This window comes from Nerophis ophidion, linkage group LG11 (genome assembly GCF_033978795.1).
Source record: "Nerophis ophidion isolate RoL-2023_Sa linkage group LG11, RoL_Noph_v1.0, whole genome shotgun sequence".
Classification (NCBI taxonomy): Eukaryota; Metazoa; Chordata; class Actinopteri; order Syngnathiformes; family Syngnathidae; genus Nerophis; species Nerophis ophidion.
In genome coordinates, this window is record NC_084621.1 from 19,276,521 (window position 1) to 19,297,830 (window position 21,310).

At 41.0% G+C, this 21,310-nt stretch overlaps 1 protein-coding gene across 1 annotated transcript in view; it reads left to right on the forward strand.

Annotated features, from left to right (window-relative positions):
* The window catches only part of ttyh1 (tweety family member 1), a 49,724-nt gene extending 29,419 nt beyond the window's left edge, over positions 1–20,305 (forward strand). The window contains exons 8-15 of the mRNA XM_061915285.1: positions 3,033–3,108; positions 3,187–3,242; positions 4,366–4,458; positions 4,533–4,625; positions 4,699–4,838; positions 7,006–7,176; positions 11,809–11,887; positions 15,438–20,305. Of these exons, the coding sequence (XP_061771269.1) occupies positions 3,033–3,108; positions 3,187–3,242; positions 4,366–4,458; positions 4,533–4,625; positions 4,699–4,838; positions 7,006–7,176; positions 11,809–11,887; positions 15,438–15,521 (792 nt within the window). The 3' untranslated portion in view covers positions 15,522–20,305. The remainder of the gene's footprint in view (positions 1–3,032; positions 3,109–3,186; positions 3,243–4,365; positions 4,459–4,532; positions 4,626–4,698; positions 4,839–7,005; positions 7,177–11,808; positions 11,888–15,437) is intronic.
* The last annotated feature ends 1,005 nt before the right edge of the window (positions 20,306–21,310 follow it).

Consider the following 21,310-nt stretch of genomic DNA (forward strand, 5'->3'; position numbering starts at 1 on the left):
GAGAAGAAGTACAAGGAGGAGGAGAAGAATGAGAAGGAGAGTAAAAACAAGAAGGATGAGAAGGAAAAGGAGTACAATGAGAAGGAGAAGGAGGAGAAGAAAGAGAAGAAGGAAGAAGAAAAGGAGAAGGAGAAAAAGTACAGGGAGAAGGAGGAGAAGAATGAGAAGGAGAGTAAGTACAAGGAGAAGGATGAGAAGGAGAAGGAGTGAAATGAGAAGGAGAAGGAGGAGTGAAAAGAGAAGGAGAAGAATGAAGAGAAGGTGAATGAGAAGGAGGAGAAGTACAAGGAGAAGCATGAGAAGGAGAAGGAGTACAAGGAGAAGGAGGAGGAGAGTAAGTACAAAGAGAAGGATGAGAAGAAGAAGGAGAAGAAGAAGTAGAAGATGAAGAAGGAATTGGAAAAGTAGGAGAAGTAGAAGGAGGAGAATGAGAAGAAGGAGAAGGAGAAGAAGAAGTAGAAGAAGAAGGAAGAGGAAAAGTAGGAGAAGTAGAAGGAGGAGAATGAGAAGAAGAAATACAAGAAGAAGGAAAAGAAGGAGAAGGATGAGAAGAAGAATAAGAAGGAGTACAAGGAGAAGGAGAAGAAGGGGAAGGAGGAGGAGAAAGAGAAGGAGAAGAAGTACAAGAGAAGAAGGAGAAGGAGATGAATGAAAAGAAGGTGAATGAGAAGGAGGAGAAGTACAAGGAGAAGAAGGAGGAGGCAAAGGATGATAAAGGAGAACAAGAAGGAGTACAAGGAGGAGAATGGGAAGGAGGAGGAGAAAGAGAAGGAGAAGAAGGAGAAGGAGAAGAATGAAGAGAAGGTGAATGAGAACGAGGAGAAGTACAAGGAGAAGGAGGAGAAGTACAAGGAGGATGATGAGAAGGAGAATCAGAAGGAAAAGGAGTACAAGGAGAAGAAGGAGAAGGAGAAAAAGAAAGAGGAGGAAAAGAAGTACAAGGAGGAGAAGAAGAAGGAAGATGAGGAGAAGAAGAAGGGGGAGAAGTAGAAGAACAAAGACAAGAAGAAGAAGAAGAAAGTTCTCGGAAGAATGTAAAGTGGGACAAAAGAGATGATCATTCAGCGTGTGAAGAAGGAGGCCAAATAGTCACCTCTTCTCTGCCAAATAGTGACCTCTGCTCTGCCAAATAGTGACCTCTTCTCTGCCAAATAGTGACCTCCTCTCTGTCAAATAGTGACCTCTTCTCTGCCAAATAGAGACCGCTTCTCTGTCAAATAGCGACCTCTTCTCTGCCAAATAGTGACCGGTTCTCTGCCAAATAGTGACCTCTTCTCTGCCAAATAGTGACCCCTGCTCTGCCAAATAGTGAGCTCTTCTCTGCCAAATAGTGACCGCTTCGGCCAAATAGTGACCGCTTCTCTGCAGCCATTGTTGTCGCGTGGGGCCAGGGGAGATGTCCCGAGGAGGCCCCACAGAGACACTCTGTCCTCGACCTGGCGAGGGAACAAAGAGGTGACTGTGTGGGCGCCCCGTGGGGCGATGGCGCCCTCTTCTGGTGGGCGCCATGCAGGCTGCTCTGTGGCATCAACGCTGGGGGGGGCATGTATATATGTATATGTATATACATATATACATGTATATATGTATATATGTACATATATACATACATACGTACATACACATATACATATATATATATATATACATACACAGTGGCGCAGTGGCCGTGCGCAACCCGAGGGTCACTGGTTCAAACCCCACCTAGAACCAACCTCGTTACGTCCGTTGTGTCCTGAGCAAGACACTTCACCCTTGCTCCTGATGGTTGCTGGTTGGCGCCTTGCATGGCAGCTCCCTCCATCAGTGTGTGAATGTGTGTGTGAATGGGTAAATGTGGAAGTAGTGTCAAAGCGCTTTGAGTACCTTGAAGGTAGAAAAGCGCTATACAAGTACAACCCATTTATCATTTATTTATTTATATATATACATATATATATACATATATACATACACACACATATACATACATACACATATACATATATATATACATTGCATAGCAGATCAATCGGGTTGTCATTGCTGAGTCATCTTCATGTCAGACATGTTAGAAATGTGTCACTAACATCTCACCTGTTCTCCTCGTTCTCTCTCCTCTTCTTCCCCCTGGTCCTTCTTGTCCTTTTTGTCCTCCTGGTCATCCTTGTCTTCTTGATCCTACTTGTCCTTGTTGTCCTCCTGGTCCTTGTTGTCCTCCTGATCCTACTTGTCCTTCTTGTCCTCCTGGTCCTTGTTGTCCTCCTGATCCTACTTGTCCTTCTTGTCCTCCTGGTCCTTGTTGTCCTCCTGATCCTACTTGTCCTTCCTGTCCCTCTGGTCCTTGTTGTCCTCCTGATCCTACTTGTCGTTCTTGTCCTCCTGGTGCTCCTTCTTGTCCTCCTGGTCCTTCTTGTTCTTCTTGTCCTCCTGGTCTTTCTTGTCCTTCTTGTCCTCCTGGTCCTTCTTGATCTCCTTATATCTTTCTTGTCCTCCTGATCCCCATGGTCCTCCTGGTCCTTCTTGTCTTTTTTGTCCTCCTGGTCCTCCTTGCTGCTCGTCCTCTTGGACCTCCTTACTGCGTGTCCTCCTGGTGCTCCTGGTCATCCTTGTCTTCCTGATCCTCCTCGTCTTTCTTGTCCTCCTGGTACTTGTTGTCCTCCTGGTCCTCCTTGTTCTCCTGGTCCTTCTTGTCCTCCTGGTCCTTTTTGACATTGTCCTCCTTGTACTTCTTGTCCTTTTTGTCCTTGTCCTCCTTGTCTTTCTTGTCCTCCTGGTACTTGTTGTCCTCCTGGTCCTCCTTGTTCTCCTGGTACTTCTTATCCTTCTTGTCTTTTTTGTCCTTGTCCTCCTGGTCCTTCTTTTCCTCCTTGTCCTAATTCTCCTTGTCCTCTTGGTCATTCTTGATCTCCTTGTCCTCCTGATCCTTTTTGTCCTCCTTGTCCTCCTGGTCTTCCTTGTCTTCCTTGTCCTTTTTGTCCTCCTGGTCCTTCTTGCTCTCCTTGTCCTCCTGGTCCACCTTGTCCTCTTGGTACTCCTTGCTGCTTGTCCAGGCGCTCAGCGACTTCTGTTGGGATCCAAACACGTTTGTGCTCAACTCCAGCAACTTCAACACGGGAACCAGCCCAGGTAGGTTCTGGACTCTTTCCCATCATGCACTTGTGCGATGACGCTCCATCATTGCCTCCTTTTGTCTCTGCCGCCCAGATGTGCTGGACTATTACCTGACCTGCAGCCGGCGCATGAAGAGTCCTTTCCAGCAGGTAAGTCCCCAGCACAGCAGCATACCATGCACTGTCATCACCATGGCAACACTAGCCAGGTTTCATGCACGGTCTGGACTAATGGAACCTGACCAAGGACTATTTCATGCACGGTCAGGACTAATGGACACTGACCAAGGACTATTTCATGCACGGTCATGACTAATGGACCCTGACCAAGGACTATTTCATGCACGGTCAGGACTAATAGAACCTGACCAAGGACTATTTCATGCACGGTCTGAACTGATGGAACCTGACCAAGGACTATTCCATGCACAGTCATAACTAATGGAACCTGACCAAGGACTATTTCATGCACGGTCAAGACTAATGGAACCTGACCAAGGACTATTTCATGCATGGTCATGACAAACGGAACCTGACCAAGGACTATTTCATGCACGGTCAGGACTAATGGAACCTGACCAAGGACTATTTCATGCATGGTCATGACAAACGGAACCTGACCAAGGACTATTTCATGCACGGTCCTGACTAATGGAACCAGACCAAGGACTATTTCATGCACGGTCAGGACTAATGGAACCTGACCAAGGACTATTTCATGCACAGTCATGACTAATGGAACCTGACCAAGGACTATTTCATGCACGGTCAGGACTAATGGAACCTGATCAAGGACTATTTCATGCACAGTCATGACTAATGGAACCTGACCAAGGACTATTTCATGCACGGTCCTGACTAATGGAACCTGACCAAGGACTATGTCATGCACGATCAGGACGAATGGTACCCGACCAAGGACTATTTCAAGCACGATCAGGACTAATGGAACCTGACCAAGGACTATTTCATGCACGGTCAGGACTAATGGAACCTGACCAAGGACTATTTCATGCATGGTCATGATTAATGGAACCTGACCAAGGACTATTTCATGCACGGTCAGGACTAATGGAACCTGACCAAGGACTATTTCAAGCACGGTCATGACTAATGGAACCTGACCAAGGACTATTTCATGCACGGTCAGGACTAATGGAACCTGACCAAGGACTATTTCAAGCACGGTCATGACTAATGGAACCTGACCAAGGACCATTTCATGCACGGTCAGGACTAATGGAACCTGACCAAGGACTATTTTGATCTGCAGCTCCTCACACAGTCCCAGAGGGCGCTGTCCAACATCCACACCCACCTGTCCAGTCTGGAGCGTAACGCCCTCACCCAGTTCCCTAAAGTTGAGGTGGGTTGGAGCGCGGCTGTAGTCGACCCCCAGTTTTTTGGCCTGTCCCTCACCTCCTCCTGTCTGTGGTGCAGAAGTCACTCAGGGAGGTCCAGCAGATCCTCAACAGCACAGAAGGCAACTTCCACCAGCTGGTGGCGCTGCTCAACTGCCGAGGCCTCAACAAGGTACCCAGTCCGAGTCCGAGTCCGAGGCCCGTAGGCGGTGCGTTTTTTTGTGGGTAACGGTCTGGTCTTGCAGGACTACACGGACTCGCTGAAGGGCCTGTGCTACGACGGCATGGAGGGCCTGCTCTACCTCTCGCTCTACTCCTTCCTGTCGGCGCTGGCCTTCACCGCCATCCTCTGCTCTCTGCCGGGCGCCTGGAGGAGCTTCCCCAGGTCAGCGCCCGCAACCCGCTCACTTTTCAAAATAAAGCGCTTATTTTATTTTGTCGTAATCATGTTGACGGTTAGGATTTCATCAGAGAATTATTCTTGTGTAAAGTAAGGCGGTCAAACCAATACATGTTGTATTATTATTCATTGTAGTTGTTGACACCAACATCAATATTACTATTATATTTTTAATTTTTGTTAATATTAGTTATTGATTTTAACATCCATATTAATATTTTATGTTTCGTTATTATTAATATTAGTTATTGATGTCAACATCAATATTAATAGTTTATGTTTTGTTATTATTAATATAATTTATTGATGTCAACATCAATATTACTGTTTTATGTTATATTATCATTAATATTACTTATTGATGTCAACATCAATATTAATATTATATTTTTTATTATTGTTAATATTAGTTATTGATTTCAACATCAATATTACTAGTTTATGTTTTGTTATTATTAATATTATTTTTTTGATGTCAACATCAATATTACTATTTTATGTTTTATTATTATTAATATTAGTTATTGATGTCAACATTAATAGTGCTATTTTATGTTTTATTTTTATTAATGTTAGTTATTGATGTCAACATCAATATAACTATTATATTTTTTATAATTGTTAATATTAGTTATTGATTTCAACATCAATATTACTAGTTTATGTTTTGTTATTATTAATATAATTTATTGATGTCAACATCAATATTACTATTTTATGTTTTATTATTAATAATATTATTTATTGATGTCAACACTAATACTACTATTTGACGTTTATTATTATTAATATTACTTATTGATTTCAACATCAATATTACTATTTTATTTTGTATTATTATTAATATTACTTATTGATGTCAACATCAATATTACTATTTTATGTTTTATTATTATTATTAGTTATTGATGTCAACATCAATATTACTATTTTATGTTTTATTATTATTGATATTAGTTATCGATGTCAACATCAATATTACTATTATATTTTTTATTATTGTTAATATTAGTTATTGATTTCAACATTAATATTACTATTTTATGTTTTGTTATTATTAATATTTAGCGCTGTCAACATCAATATTACTATTTTATGTCTTATTATTATTAATATTAGTTATTGATGTCAGCATCAATATTACTATTGAATGTTTTATTATTTTTAATATTAGTTATTGATGTCAACATCAATATTACTATTTTATGTTTTATTATATTAGTATTACTTATTGGTGTCAACATCAATATCACTATTTTATGTTTATTCTTTTATTATCATTAATTTTAGTTATAGATATCAACACCATTCTTACTGTCAAAATCCATGTTTATATTTTGTGTTTAATTATTATTAACATTAGTTTTTGATGTCCACATCAATATTACTATTATATTTTGTAATATTATTATTAGTTATTGATCTCAACACCAATATTACTGCTATAAATTTTATTATTAATAATATTAGTTATTAAAGTCAATATTACTATTTTATTTGTTATTAGTATTATTGGTTATTGATGGTAAAAACAATAATATTATTTTATTATTATTAATATTAATTATTGATATCAACATCAATATCACTATTTTCTGTTTTATCATATTAATATTAGTTATTGATGTCAACATCAACATTACTATTTCATGTTTTTTTTTGTTATAGATACCAATATCAATATTACTATTATATTTTTATTATGAATTTTAGGTATTGATGTCAACATCAAAATTAGTAATATATTGTAGAGAGGCGGAGCCGGCAAAAGAGCAGCGGGGCAGGGCACCCTGGAGCCCTGCCCAAGATGGCGGCAAGGAGTCGGAGAATGCAGACAGGCGGGGCGTGTGAGCCACGCACCTGATCTCGCTCGTAGCGTCGCTCCCGGCACGCCCCGCCTCTCCGCTCAGCCGCATTCTCCGCCTCCATGCCGCCATCTTGGGCAGGGCTCCAGCGTGTCCTCCCCCTCTGCTCGTTCGTCGGCTCCGCCTCTCTACATGTACGTTTTAATATTAGTTATGATTATGGTTCTAATTTTATAGTTATGATTATAGTTATGAATATAGCTATGATTATAGTTATGATTATGGTTTCGATTCTGATGATGACGGCCGACATCCTGACACCCGTCCATCTGTCTCTCTCTCGCCAGCGATTCGGACGAGTACGAGGACTCGGACAGCGAGAGTGAGGACCCCTTCACCTCCCATCAGGCACGTAGACAGACGGCCACGGGGTCTTCCCAGCGCGGGGCCATGGCCCCCTTCTATAATTACCCGGGGGCCGGGTGGACTCCCCCCTTTTCTAGCGCGCCGCCCCTCCCGTGAGTAACACAGACACACGGACACGCAGACAGACAGACAGAGCGGTCCAGGGGGACACGCCCTCATTAGGCACACCCCCTCATTGATCCATTGATCGATCATCAATAATGGCCTCAGGAAGCAATGTGTGACGCGGGGGGGGGGTGTGCCTAATGCGGTGTCCGTCAGTAGCCCCGCAGCCACGCTGCTCACGAGCAAGGCACTAGCTGGCACACAGACAGACACACAGACAGGTCAACATGGACACAACTGTCTGTCTGTCTCCTCCGTCTGCGTGTCTGTCCGCTCTTTCAGGACAGACCTTTTCAAACATGGCGGCTTGGAACAGCGCTACCTTGTCCGACTGAAACCTCATCTTTATGTCAAGATAGTTCTAACACTAATGAGGCTATTGCCTCTCACGCCCCCCTTACACCAACACCTTACGCCCCCACACCCACATGACGGGCCCACCCCATTTTTTAAAGAGCTCTGCATTAGAGGGGATGTTTGGAACTTCCTCACACTTACTTACACAAAAGATGCTATTACGATATTGTCTCTCACGCCCCCCCTTACGCCAAAACCGTACACTCCCACACCCACAGTGTGGGCCCGCCCCACTATTTAAAGAGCTCTGCCTTAAAGGGGCTGTTTGGAACTTCCTCACACTTACTTACACAAAAGAGGCTATTACACTATTGGCTCTCACGCCCCCCCTTACACAAATTACCTTACACCCCCCCGCTCATAGGGGGCCCTCCCCACTATTTAAAGAGCTCTGCCTTAAAGGGGCTGTTTGGAACTTCTTCACACTTACTTACACAAAAGAGGCTATTACGCTATTGCCTCTCACGCCCCCCCTTACACCCATTACCTTACGCCTCCACACCCACAGGGCGGGTCCAACCCACTATTTAAAGAGCTCTGCCTTAAAGGGGATGTTTGGAACTTCCTCACACTTACTTGCACAAAGGAGACTACTACACTATTGCCTCTCCCGCCCCCCCTTACACCAGTTACCTTACGGCTCCCCATCCACAGGGGGGCCCTCCACACTATTTAAAGAGCACTGCATTAAAGGGGCTGTTTGGAACTTCCTCATACTTACTTATACAAAAGAGGCTATTACACTATTGCCTCTCACGCCCCCCCTTACACCAACACTGTAGGCCACCAAACTCACAGGGGGCCCGCCCCTCTATTTAAAGAGCTCTGCATTAAAGGGGCTGTTTTGGAACTTCTTCACACTTACTTAAACAAAAGAGGCCATTACACTATTGCCTCTCACGCCCCCCCTTACACCAATTACCTTACCCCCCCCCCACACCCCCCCCCCCCCCCCACTCACAGGGGCCCACCCCACTATTTAAAGAGCTCTGCCTTAAAAGAACTGTTCGGAACTTCCTCACGCTTACTTAAACAAAAGAGGCTATTACGCTATTGCCTCTCACGCCCCCCTTACACCAACACCGTACGCCCCCAATCTCACAGGTGGCCCGCCACACTATTTAAAGAGCTCCGCCTTAAAGGGGCTGTTTGGAACTTCCTCACACTTACTTACACAAAAGAGGCTATTACACTATTGGCTCTCCCGCCCCCCCCTTACACCAATTACCTTACGGCCCTCCATCCACAGTGGGGCCCTCCACACTATTTAAAGAGCACTGCATTAAAGGGGCTGTTTGGAACTTCCTCACACTTACTTACACAAAAGATGCTATTACGCTATTGCCTCTCCCGCCCCACCTTACACCAATTACCTTACACCCCCCCCCCCCACTCACAGGGGGCCCACCCCACTATTTAAAGAGCACTGCCTTAATAGAGTTGTTAGGAACTTCCTCACACTTACTTACACAAAAGAGGCTATTACGCTATTGCCTCTCACGCCCCCCTTACACCAACACCGTAGGCCCCCAAACTCACATGGGGCCCGCGCCACTATTTAAAGACCTCTGCCTTAAAGGGGATGTTTGGAACTTCCTCACACTTACTTACACAAAATAGGCTATCACGCTATTGCCTCTCCCGCCCCACCTTACACCAATTACCTTACACCCCCCCCCCCCCCCCCACTCACAGGGGGCCCACCCCACGATTTAAAGAGCCCTGCCTTAAAAGAGCTGTTAGGAACTTCCTCACACTTACTTAAACAAAAGAGGCTATTACGGCATTGCCTCTCACGGCCCCCTTACACCAACACCGTACGCCCCCAAAGTCACAGGGAGCCCGCCCCACTATTTAAAGAGCTCTGCCTTAAAGGGGCTGTTTGGAACTTCCTCACACTTACTTACACAAAAGATGCTATTACGCTATTGCCTCTCAAGCCCCCCTTACACCAACATTGTAGGCCCCCAAAGTCACAGGGGGCCCGCCCAACTAGTTAAAGAGCTCTGCCTTAAAGGGGCTATTTGTAACTTCCTCACACTTACTTACACAAAAGATGCTATTACGCTATTGCCTCTCACGCCCCCCCCCCCCCCTCCTACACCAATTACCTTTTGCCTCCCACCCACTCACAGGGGGCCCACCCCACTATTTAAAGAGCTCTGCTTTAAAGGGGCTGTTTGGAACTCCCTCACACTTACTTACACAAAAGATGCTATTACGCTATCGCCTCTCATGCCCCCCTTTCTCCAATGCCTCTTTACCCCCCACCCACCCACAGGGGGTCCACCCTGCCTTACAGGTGCTGTTTGGTACTTGCTCATAGTTACTAACACTAATGATGCTATTACCTCTCACACCCCCCTTACAACAACACTTTACACCCCCAACACCCACAGGGGCATGGGGCAGGGGGGGCACCCTACTAATTAAAGAGCACTACCTTAAAGGGGCTATTTGGGACTTACTCACACTTACTGACACTACAGATGCTATTATGCTATTGCCTCTCACGCCCCCCCCCCCCTTTACACCTACACCTTACGCAAGGGGGTGTTTGGAACTTAAGCTTTTATAGCAAAAAAACATATTTAAAGTAACTTTTTTCTACAGGAAATTTTTTTTTCATACTCCCGCGGGGAGAGAATGTTATGGGCATGTGTCGAGATATACGATATTGTGCTATTGCCGCTCACCCCCCCGCCCCCCCACCCCTGTATGTGTCAAAAATTAACGCGATTGCCTCTCACGCCCCTCCCTTCTTGACGCCACCTTTTGACATCATGCGTCTTGCCTCTCACGCCCTCCTTACCCCAACACCTGACATTTTTCTACGGCAAATATTTTTCAACCCCCCCCCTTCCCTCTGGAGTGAATGTTATCTGTATGTGACGAGATATACGATATTACCCTATTGCCTCTCACGCCCCCCCCCCCCACCCCCGCCCGCCACAGGGGGCCCTGGCCCACTTTTTAAGAAGAACTGCATTTTAAAGGACTCTTTGGAACTTGCTCCCCCTCCCCCTGATTTAAATACTTATTTATCCGTCAAAATATTACACTCTTGCCTCTCACGCTACCCCCAACACCCCCCCACCCCACCCCCACCCAAAATATTACCATCTTGCCTCTCACGCTCCCCAAACATCCCCCGCCAGCCAAAGGGGGCCCCGGCCCACTTTTTAAGAAGAACTGCATTAAAATGACCCTTATTCATCTGTATGAATACTTATTCATCTGTCAAAATATTACACTATTGCCTCACCCCCCCCCCCCCCCCCCCCCCCCCCCTTCCCCGGGCCACTTTTTGAGAAGAACTGCAATAAAAGGACTCATTGGAACTTTCCCTCCCCCCTCCCCCTGATCTAAATACTTATTTGTCTGTCAAAATATTACACTATTGCCTCTCACGCCCCCTCCGCCCGCCAGAGGGGGCCCTGGCCCACTTTTTAAGAAGAATTGCATTAAAAGGACTCTTTGGGACTTGCTCACCTCCCTGAGCTACATACTTATTTATCTTTCAAAATATTACACTATTGCCTCTCACGCCCCCCCCCATCCCCCACAAGACACAGCTGCACAGTCCAATGAGATCGATATCATCCACATTTGCGGCAGCATCGTCACACTGATACCAGCGGTCGTTGAGGGCAGACTTCTTTGTCTCTCATTCCATGGCGCAGGTGTACCTAATGGAGTGACGCTAACGCAGTGCTACCTAATTATTTTACGTCACGCCCCCCCCCCCCAGGGGACATAATTTTTTTTCCACACCCCTCATCCCGGGAAGTTAAAAGTATTTTTTATTTATTTACTGTATATGTGATAGGATAATTATTAACTAAGACTAAAGATGCTATTACACTATTGCCTCTCACGCCCCCCCTGAACTTGGAAACTCAAGCGCCACCCATTATTTAAGAACCCCATCATTAAAGGGGGTGTTTGAAACTTGCTCACAGTCACATTTTTCTAGGGGACAGAATATTTTCACGCCCCCCCGGAGTGAATATCATCTGTAAGTGTCAAGATATCGCCTCTCACGCCCCCCCCCCCTCCCCCCACTATTTGAGAAGCACTGCGCCAGCGCCACCTTTCGACATGATGCGTCTGTAGTGATACTTCCTGATCTCTAATCGCTTATTCTCCTCCTTCCCTGTTGTGTGCCCGTCCTGGACTCCTGCACCACGTCACCACGTCTCCGTGTGTCCTCCGCCCCCCCTCCTGGCCCCCCACCTTCTCTCTCTTGTGTCTCTACGCAGGACTCCAAACGTTTCCTCCAATGGCAACCCTGGCTATGAGAGCCTCCCCCTGACCGACAGGCAGTCCCCACCCCCCTCTGTGAGTTCCTCTGTTCTTGTCACGCCATCGCCACACCGACACTGCGCTCCGGGACCACTCTAAAATACTCGAGTACTGGCAGACCCGTAACCACACTGAAGTACCCCAGTACTGGCAGACCCGTAACCACACTTAAGTACTTGAGTACTGGCAGACCCGTAACCACACTTAAGTACTCGAGAACTGGCAGACCCGTAACCATACTTAAGTACTTGAGTACTGGCAGACCCGTAACCACACTTAAGTACTCGGGTACCGGCAGATCCGTAACCACACTTAAGTACTTGAGTACTGGCAGACCCGTAACAACACTTAAGTACTCGAGTACTGGCAGACCCGTAACCACTAACCACATTTAAGTACTTGAGTACCGGCAGACCCGTAACCACACTTAAGTACTTGAGTACTGGCAGACACGTAACCACACTTAAGTACTCGAGTACTGGCAGACCCGTAACAACACCAAAGTACTCGAGTACCGGCAGACCCGTAACCACACTTAGGTACTTGAGCACCGGAAGTCCCGTAACCACACTTAAGTAATTGAGCACTGGCAGACCCGTAACCACACAAAAACGCTCGAGTACTGGCAGACCCGTAACCACACTTAAGTACTCGAGTACTGGTAGACCTGTAACCACACTTAAGTACTTGAGTGCTGGAAGACCCGTAACCACACTTAAGTACTCGAGTACTGGTAGACCTGTAACCACACTTAAGTACTCGAGTACCGGCAGACCCATAACCACACTTAAGTACTTGAGTACTGGCAGACCCGTAACCACACTTAAGTACTCGAGAACTGGCAGACTCGTAACCATACTTAAGTACTTGAGTACTGGCAGACCCGTAACCACACTTAAGTACTCGGGTACCGGCAGATCCGTAACCACACTTAAGTACTTGAGTACTGGCAGACCCGTAACAACACCTAAGTACTCGAGTACTGGCAGACCCGTCACAACACCAAAGTACTCAAGTACCGGCAGACCCGTAACCACACTAAAGTACTCGACAAACTAACAGACCTGTAAGCACACTAAAGTACTTGAGTACTGGCAGACCCGTAACCACACTAAAGTACTCGTGTACTGGCAGACCCGTAACCACACTTAAGTACTCGAGTACTGGCACACCCGTAAACACAATAAAATACTGGCAGTCCCGTGACCACAATAATGTACTCGAGTACTGGAAAAAGAGTAACCACACTAAAGTACTCAAGTACTGGCAGAATCGTAACCACACTAAAAGAATTGAACACTGGCAGACCTGTAACCACACTTAAGTACTTGAGTGCTGGCAGACCCGTAACCACACTTAAGTATTTGAGTACTGGCAGACCCGTACTTAAGTATTTAACTAATCAGACTTAAGTATTGGAGTACTGAAAGACCTGTAACCACACTAAAGTACTCGAGTAACCACACTAAAGTACTCGAGTACTGGGGGCCAGGGGCGTAGCAACCAATTCTGGGACCCATAGACAAGATGGCCCCCCAGCCCACTCTAGACCCTAGACAACGTCCCATACACAAACACACTTGCTGTGTTTACATGATAGCATTCAAGATAGCTAGTGATTTCCTACCATCCTACCTTCCTACGTTCCTTCTTACCTACCTACCTATTTACCTACCTACCTAAGTTCCTTCTTACCTACCTACCTACCTTCTTACCTACCTACCTTCTCACCTACCTACCTTCTCACCTACCTACCTACATATCTACCTACCTTCTCACCTACCTACCTACATATCTACCTACCTTCTCACCTACCTACCTACCTACCTACCTACCTATCTACCTACCTACCTTCTTACCTACCCACCCATCTACCTACCTACCTACCTACCTACCTACCTACCTACCTTCTTACCTACCTACCTAAGTTCCTTCTTACCTACCTACCTACCGACCTACCTACCTACCTACCGTCTTACCTACCTACTCACCTACCTACCTACATATCTACCTACCTACATATCTACCTACCTTCTCACCTACCTACCTACCTACCTACCTACCTATCTACCTACCTACCTTCTTACCTACCCACCCATGTACCTACCTACCTACCTACCTTCTTACCTACCTGCCTAAGTTCCTTCTTACCTACCTACCTACCTTCTTACCTACCTACCTTCTCACCTACCTACCTACATATCTACCTACCTACATATCTACCTACCTTCTCACCTACCTACCTACCTACCTACCTACCTACCTACCTACCTATCTACCTACCTACCTTCTTACCTACCCACCCATTTACCTACCTACCTACCTACCTACCTACCTACCTACCTTCTTACCTACCTACCTATTTACCTACCTACTTACCTACCTACTTTTTTACCTACCTACCTATTTACTTACCTACCTACCTACCTACCTTCTTACCTACCTACCTATTTACCTACCTACCTGTTCTTTTTTTCAAACTTATTTCTTTACGCCCTTGCTAGCTATCAATATACCCTTCGCACCAACCAACCAACCGACCTTCCTTCTTCTTAGCTACCTACCTCCCTACCTACCTACCTCCCTCCCTACCTACCATCCTTCCTTGCCACCCACCTGCTTCCTACATACCCACCCACCTTCTGTCCTTTTCTTCCATCCTTCCTTCTTACCTATTCACCGTACTGTATCTGTCGGTCCCCACTACCTACCCGCCCTTGCTACCTATCTATATCCTTCACACAAAAACCTACCTACCTACCTTCTGTCTTCCTAGCTACCTACTTACCTTTCTTGCCACCTACCTACCTACCTACCGTCCGATCCACCTTCCTTCCTAATATCCTTTTTCTGTCCTTCCGTTCTGCCCTTCCACCTTCTGTCCTTTTTACCAACTTCCTAACTACTTACCAAAATTTTGCCCTTCCTTGCCACCTATCAACCTACCTTCTGGCCTTCCTTTCCTCCTACCTACCTTCTCTCTGTCCGTCCTTCCTTCTAACGTATTCACAATCCTTCATTTCCACCTACCTACCTGCTGTCCTTTCTTCCTTCCTAACTTCATTTTTTCCATCCATTCCTACCTACCCGTCTTACTTTGCACTGTCTATCTTCCTTGCCTTCCTTATGCCGATCGATGCCCCGCTGGTGCGTCCGGGTATGTTCAGGAGGGGTACTCTGTGATCTTTCCAGTGTGCTTGGATTAATTACCACGTCGGAAAATAGCTTTCTAAAGGAAGGGTTCAAACCCTCCTTCATTTGAATTCTTCTTTGCTTTCAATGAACCGCGACTCTCCAGTGGCGGCAGCACTCATGCGGCACGTTAAGATGATTGAAACAAAGCTCTCGCTCTTTTCCCGATTTTCTCGTGTTTTGCAAAACAGAAACTTCTTTTCTCAGCACTCAATGTGTTATGTGTTAACATTTGCGCCGGCTTTCTGTGTTAGTTTTGTTGCGCCATGACGAGGGAGAGCCTGTTTGGATTGTGTCATACAAGTAAATACTTTGACCAACAAGATCGTTTTTTTTTCTTCCTAAAAATGTCAATAACGAGATGTTTCTCTTCTTCTCCCCCCTTCCTGCGCAGTACTCTCCCAGCATGCTGACTGGTTACGGGGCGAGTCAATCACACCCCAACCCCGCCCACTCCAGGAACCTGTACTCACGCTGATAACCACTTTGGATTTTTTCTGTCTTTTCTTAGGGGAAATGTATAGAAGGAAAGAAATGTTTACTTTTCATATGAATGGACACTTTAAAAAAAACAAGCACAAAAAACAAACAAAAAAAGGAGCGAGGAAACTAATCGCGGGGGGGAAGAGAATGCTTTAGTGTCCGTGACGTCGGTACCACTCGAGTGTTATTGTTATGAAAAATGATTATTAGCAGCACTTATACATGAAAGGAGCAGGTTTGTTTGTCTAAACTGTAAACTGTGATCCGTGGTACCAGTGGAGAATGGTATTGTACTTTTATATCTATATATATATATACATATATACATGTATCACCAATTTTTATTTAGAAGTTTTTATATAAATATAATACATGTATATATATACATATATATACATAAACATGTATATATATATATATATACATACATACATACACATATACATACATACACATATACATATATATATATATAAGTGACACACCTTCTCATTCAACACGTTTTCTTTATTTTCATGACTATTTACATTGTAGATAGTCACATCAAAACTATGAATGAACACAAGAGGTAGTCGCCTGAAATGGTTTTCACTTCGCAGGTGTGCTTGGAGCTCATGGAGAGAATGCCGAGAGTTTGCGACAAAGTAATCGGAGCAAAGGGTGGCTATTTTGAGAAACTAGAATACAAAACATGTTTTCAGTTGTTTCATTTTTGTTAAGTACATAACTCCACATGTGTTCATTCATAGTTTTGATGTGACAATCTACAATGTAAATAATCATGAAAACACATTGAATGAGGGGAAGGTGTGTCCAAACTTTTGGCCTGTACTGTACATACATACATACATACATATGTACACCTATATATGTACATATACATATAAATATATACATGAACACATACATACATATATTTATATATACATACATACATATGTACATATAAATATATACATTCACACATACATATATCTTTATATATACATACATATGTACATATACACATAGATAAACATATATATTTACATATATACATACATACATACATATATATATATATATACATACGTACAAACACATATATATACATACATATGCACATATATGTATACATACATATATATACATACATACATATGCAAATATATGTATACATACATATATATACATACATACATAAATATACATACATACATACACACACATATATACATACATATGTACATATACATATACACATACATTCATATATACATTTTCTATACATACATATATGTGTACATATACACATGCATACATATATATATTTATATATATATACATACATACGTACATATACATATACACATACATACATATATATTTATATATATACATACATAAACATATATATACATAAATATGTGCATATATGTATACAGTATATACCTATAGATATATACATATACACATACATACAGACATACATACACACACATTTATATATATATACATATAAATATATGCATATACATATACACATACATATATTTTCTATACATACATACATTTATATACACATACATACATATATATTAATATGTACATATACATATAAATGTATGCATATACATATACACATACATACATTTTCTATAAAAACATACATTTATATACACATACATACATATATATTTATATATATACATACACACACACATATACATATATACTGTACATACATATACATATACACATACATATATATACATAGTATACATGTATATATCTAAATATGTGTGTATATATATATATGTATATGTATGTATATATATATATATATATATTTATATATATATATATATATATATATGTATATTATAAATATGAACTTGTTGTAGAGAACACACAGGCACGTAGCAACAAAGCACATTTCTTCTGTCAATTGTTTCTCCACTTACTTTTTGATTTGTACTTTTTATAAGTGGTGTGTGTGTGTGTGTGTGTGTGTGTGTGTGTGTGTGTGTGTGTGTGCGTGTGTGTGTGCGTATCTCTCACGTCTATATCTGACTAATCATCTCTCTTTTCAAAATGGCGTACCTGAAGTCGAGAACGTTGTGGCGTTGTCGCCGACCTGTGTGAGTTGGCCCCGCCCATTTTTGTCCAACCAACATAGCCTTTAACTTATTAACGCATTATAATTCATAAGCTTCTCCCAAGCCCGTCCCACTCCACCGTGCGGCAACACTTTTTGGTCAAACTACATTTTTTTTAAAATGTGCAATTAATGTGGTACTATCTGACCATTACTTTTAAAAAAGTCATGTATTAAAGTTAATTGTTTCTTTACCCAAATCATTGAATTACAAACAGAATTACTCTTTAGTAAATGTAATTTATTACTAGGGCAAGTCATTAATATGTCACTTTAAAAAAAATTGCAGATGATAGACTTCTCATATAGCCTATAGTTGACTAGTGACGTCATCGAGGTGCGTTTGTTAGCATTAGCCGTTAGCAACATGTCGGCACTGACGCCGGCTCTTTTCAATCTTCTGACAGGATTGTGTAACCACCGCTTGACAAAATAGACTGAATGCGATTCCACGTGCTGTCACGTCTTCCTGTCAACAAACGGGGTACTGTTTGGATGGCAAGTCTGCCACTTCAATCATTGACTTGTCGTTCATAATTGATGGCGCCTCTTCCTGTTTGATGCCAAGTTCATTTCAACGCTAACGGCGCCGTAACGGACCTAAAAATACTTAATTAGATTACTCGTTACGAGTGAAAGTTTATTAATTAACGTCGTTATCGCTAACACTGTTCATGACTAACTCTGTCGACATCTCTTAAAAACTTCTCCCGTTTTGTGAAGCTCGTTATCAAAACACAACTCGTTAATAACTAAAATACTTTTAACAGTTTGATGGCAGATTTTTGCAGCAAAAACAAATGGGGACAAGATTTGAGAGGTGTTGAGGGACTAGTTATGAGTATTAACATGTTAACTAGACATTAATAACTAAACCATGAACATAAAGTACAATAGTTGGACACAAAATAGACAAATGGGACAGGGAGGGGGAGGGGGAGGGGCAACTTCACACAGGTTTTTTTTCGCAGCGATAGTTGGCATCGTTGTTGGGTTTTTTCACTTCCCAGGTGCACCTGAATGCATCACGAGACACCACATGACACTGCTCGCTAATCCCATTGGTCAGAGATGGGCGCGACAACATAAACAGGAAGTGTCTTTGTACCCGTACGATTTTCCATCTTTTCTTTGATTATCACTTATTAATTATTGTGAATATATATATATATATATATGTATATTAATTTTTTGGAATTTATTTTTTTCATAATTTTTTTTTTCCACTTTGAGACCCAACTTTTTTTTCAAGGTTATTTTCTTCTTTAATATTATGTTATGTTTCCCACCTTTAAAAAAAAAAAAAAAAAAATATATATATATATATATATATTTTTTTTTTTTTCATTTTTCGACTCACCTTTTTAATTTTTTCTAAAATAGAGAAAACAACATATGTATATTTTAAAGGTGGGTATTTGTGTGAGTGTGTGTATATATATATATATATATATATATATATATATATAATATATACATATATATTTATTATATATATATAATATATATACATATATATTCGTTTTCACTTTTCGACCCAAATTTTTAGTTTTTTCTAAGAAAATAAAAAATATCTAGATTATAAAGGTGGGTCAAAAAGTTGAAAACAAATTAATTAGGGGAAAAAAACACACCAAAAAATGAATTAAGAGGTCGGTCGAAAAGTTATATATATATATATATATATATATCCTACCGCTTGTCCCTTTCGGGGTTGCGTGGAAACAAATATACATACTGTATATATATATATATATATATATATATATATATATATATATATATATATATATATATATATATATGCTAAACCATACTTTTTTTTTATTATTTTCTTTATGTTGTTTTGTTTTTTATTATTATTTTTTAACCCACCTATATATATATATATATGATTGTTAATCTTCATAATTTTTCCCACTTTTTGACCTTTTTCTTTTTCATTATTACATTTAATTTTATTAATTTACTTGTAAAAAATATTTTTCAACTTTTCAACCTAATTTTTTTGTATTATGTATTTTTTTCCTTTCACTTTTCCACCCACCTTTTTTTTCTTTCTTTATTGTGAATACATATATATATATATATATATATATATATATATATATATATATATATATATATATATATATATATATATATATATATATATAGTTTTTTTTTTTTCTTTTTTATTTGTTTTTTCTTTTCGAGCCACCTTTCTGACGGCAATTCTTCCCGCCTCCTCACTGACCAATAGGAAAAGAGCTTTAAGTCACATGGCTGGCTGTGACATGTTTCGGGAGGTTTTCAATTTGCCACGTGGTCAGGTTTAGGCCCAGCGTGGCGACGATGCCAACAAGTCCAATGCAAGAAGACCAGGTACTTACTAGCAATACTCCTTGCTGACGGTGCGGCCTTGCTCTTACCGTAACTAGCAATAAATTTAAAAAAAACAAAAAAACGATGTACAGTCTTGTACTGGGTTCCGGACTTCTTTTGCCATGTTTGTGTGTATATTATGGTATGTTGGCCATGTCGTTGGATCCCTCCCCTGCTCACCTGGTGAACCCTTACACTGAGTTTGTACTCTCTATGCTCCTTTTCAATGGCATCCTTTTACACTCCAGAGTCTAATATGAATAAAAGACAACTAATGACCTGTGTGTGCTGGCCTCTCTCCACACAAACACACAATTATACACTTGACAGGTGTCCCAGGTGTGCACAGTCAACTTGCAGAAATCGCAAATGCAGAGATTGATAGCGGACTGTATTAAGATATTGGGCACAGTTAAGATCTTTGGCTTGATTTATATAAAATCTTTTTCTTTCTTTTTTTTGTCCAAATATCTGTAAAAAAAAAAAAAATTCCGCCCATGATATTTTATTTTTTAATATTATTTTACCTTTCCCCCCTCTAAAAAAATATATAACATTTTTTTTTTCCATTTTTGACTCACCTTTTTATTTTTTTCTAAACTACAGACAAACAAATACATATATATACACATATGTATACATACATGTACATATATGTAAATGCATATATATATATATAAATATATCCACCTCTCTATATATAAATATCTATATCCATAAATATATAAATATATATCTATAAAAATATCCATCTCTCTCTATATATCAATAAATATCTATATATATAAATATATAAATTTCTCCATACAAATATAAATATGTATATGTAAATATATACATACAAAATATATATCTCTCTAAATATATATATATAGATGTATATAGAAGATATATATCTATATATCTTATACAGTATATAAATATGTGTATATTATATATATGCCTATATGTATGTATATGCATACATGTATATATATATGAATTATGTTTAAAGTAAGCAATTACAAATCAACAAAATATGCACATTTTATTCTTACTATATATAAGCATATATATATATATATATATATATATATTATTAACTTGCATACATGTATATATATGAATTTTGTTTAAGTGAGCAAGTACAAATCAACCAATTTGTTTTTTTGTGTAATTTTTATTCCCCCCCCCAAAAAAATCTGCATTTGATTACTATATATATATATATATATATAACCGGTATATATATGTATACATATATACACACCAGTATATTTTATGTATATATATATATATATATA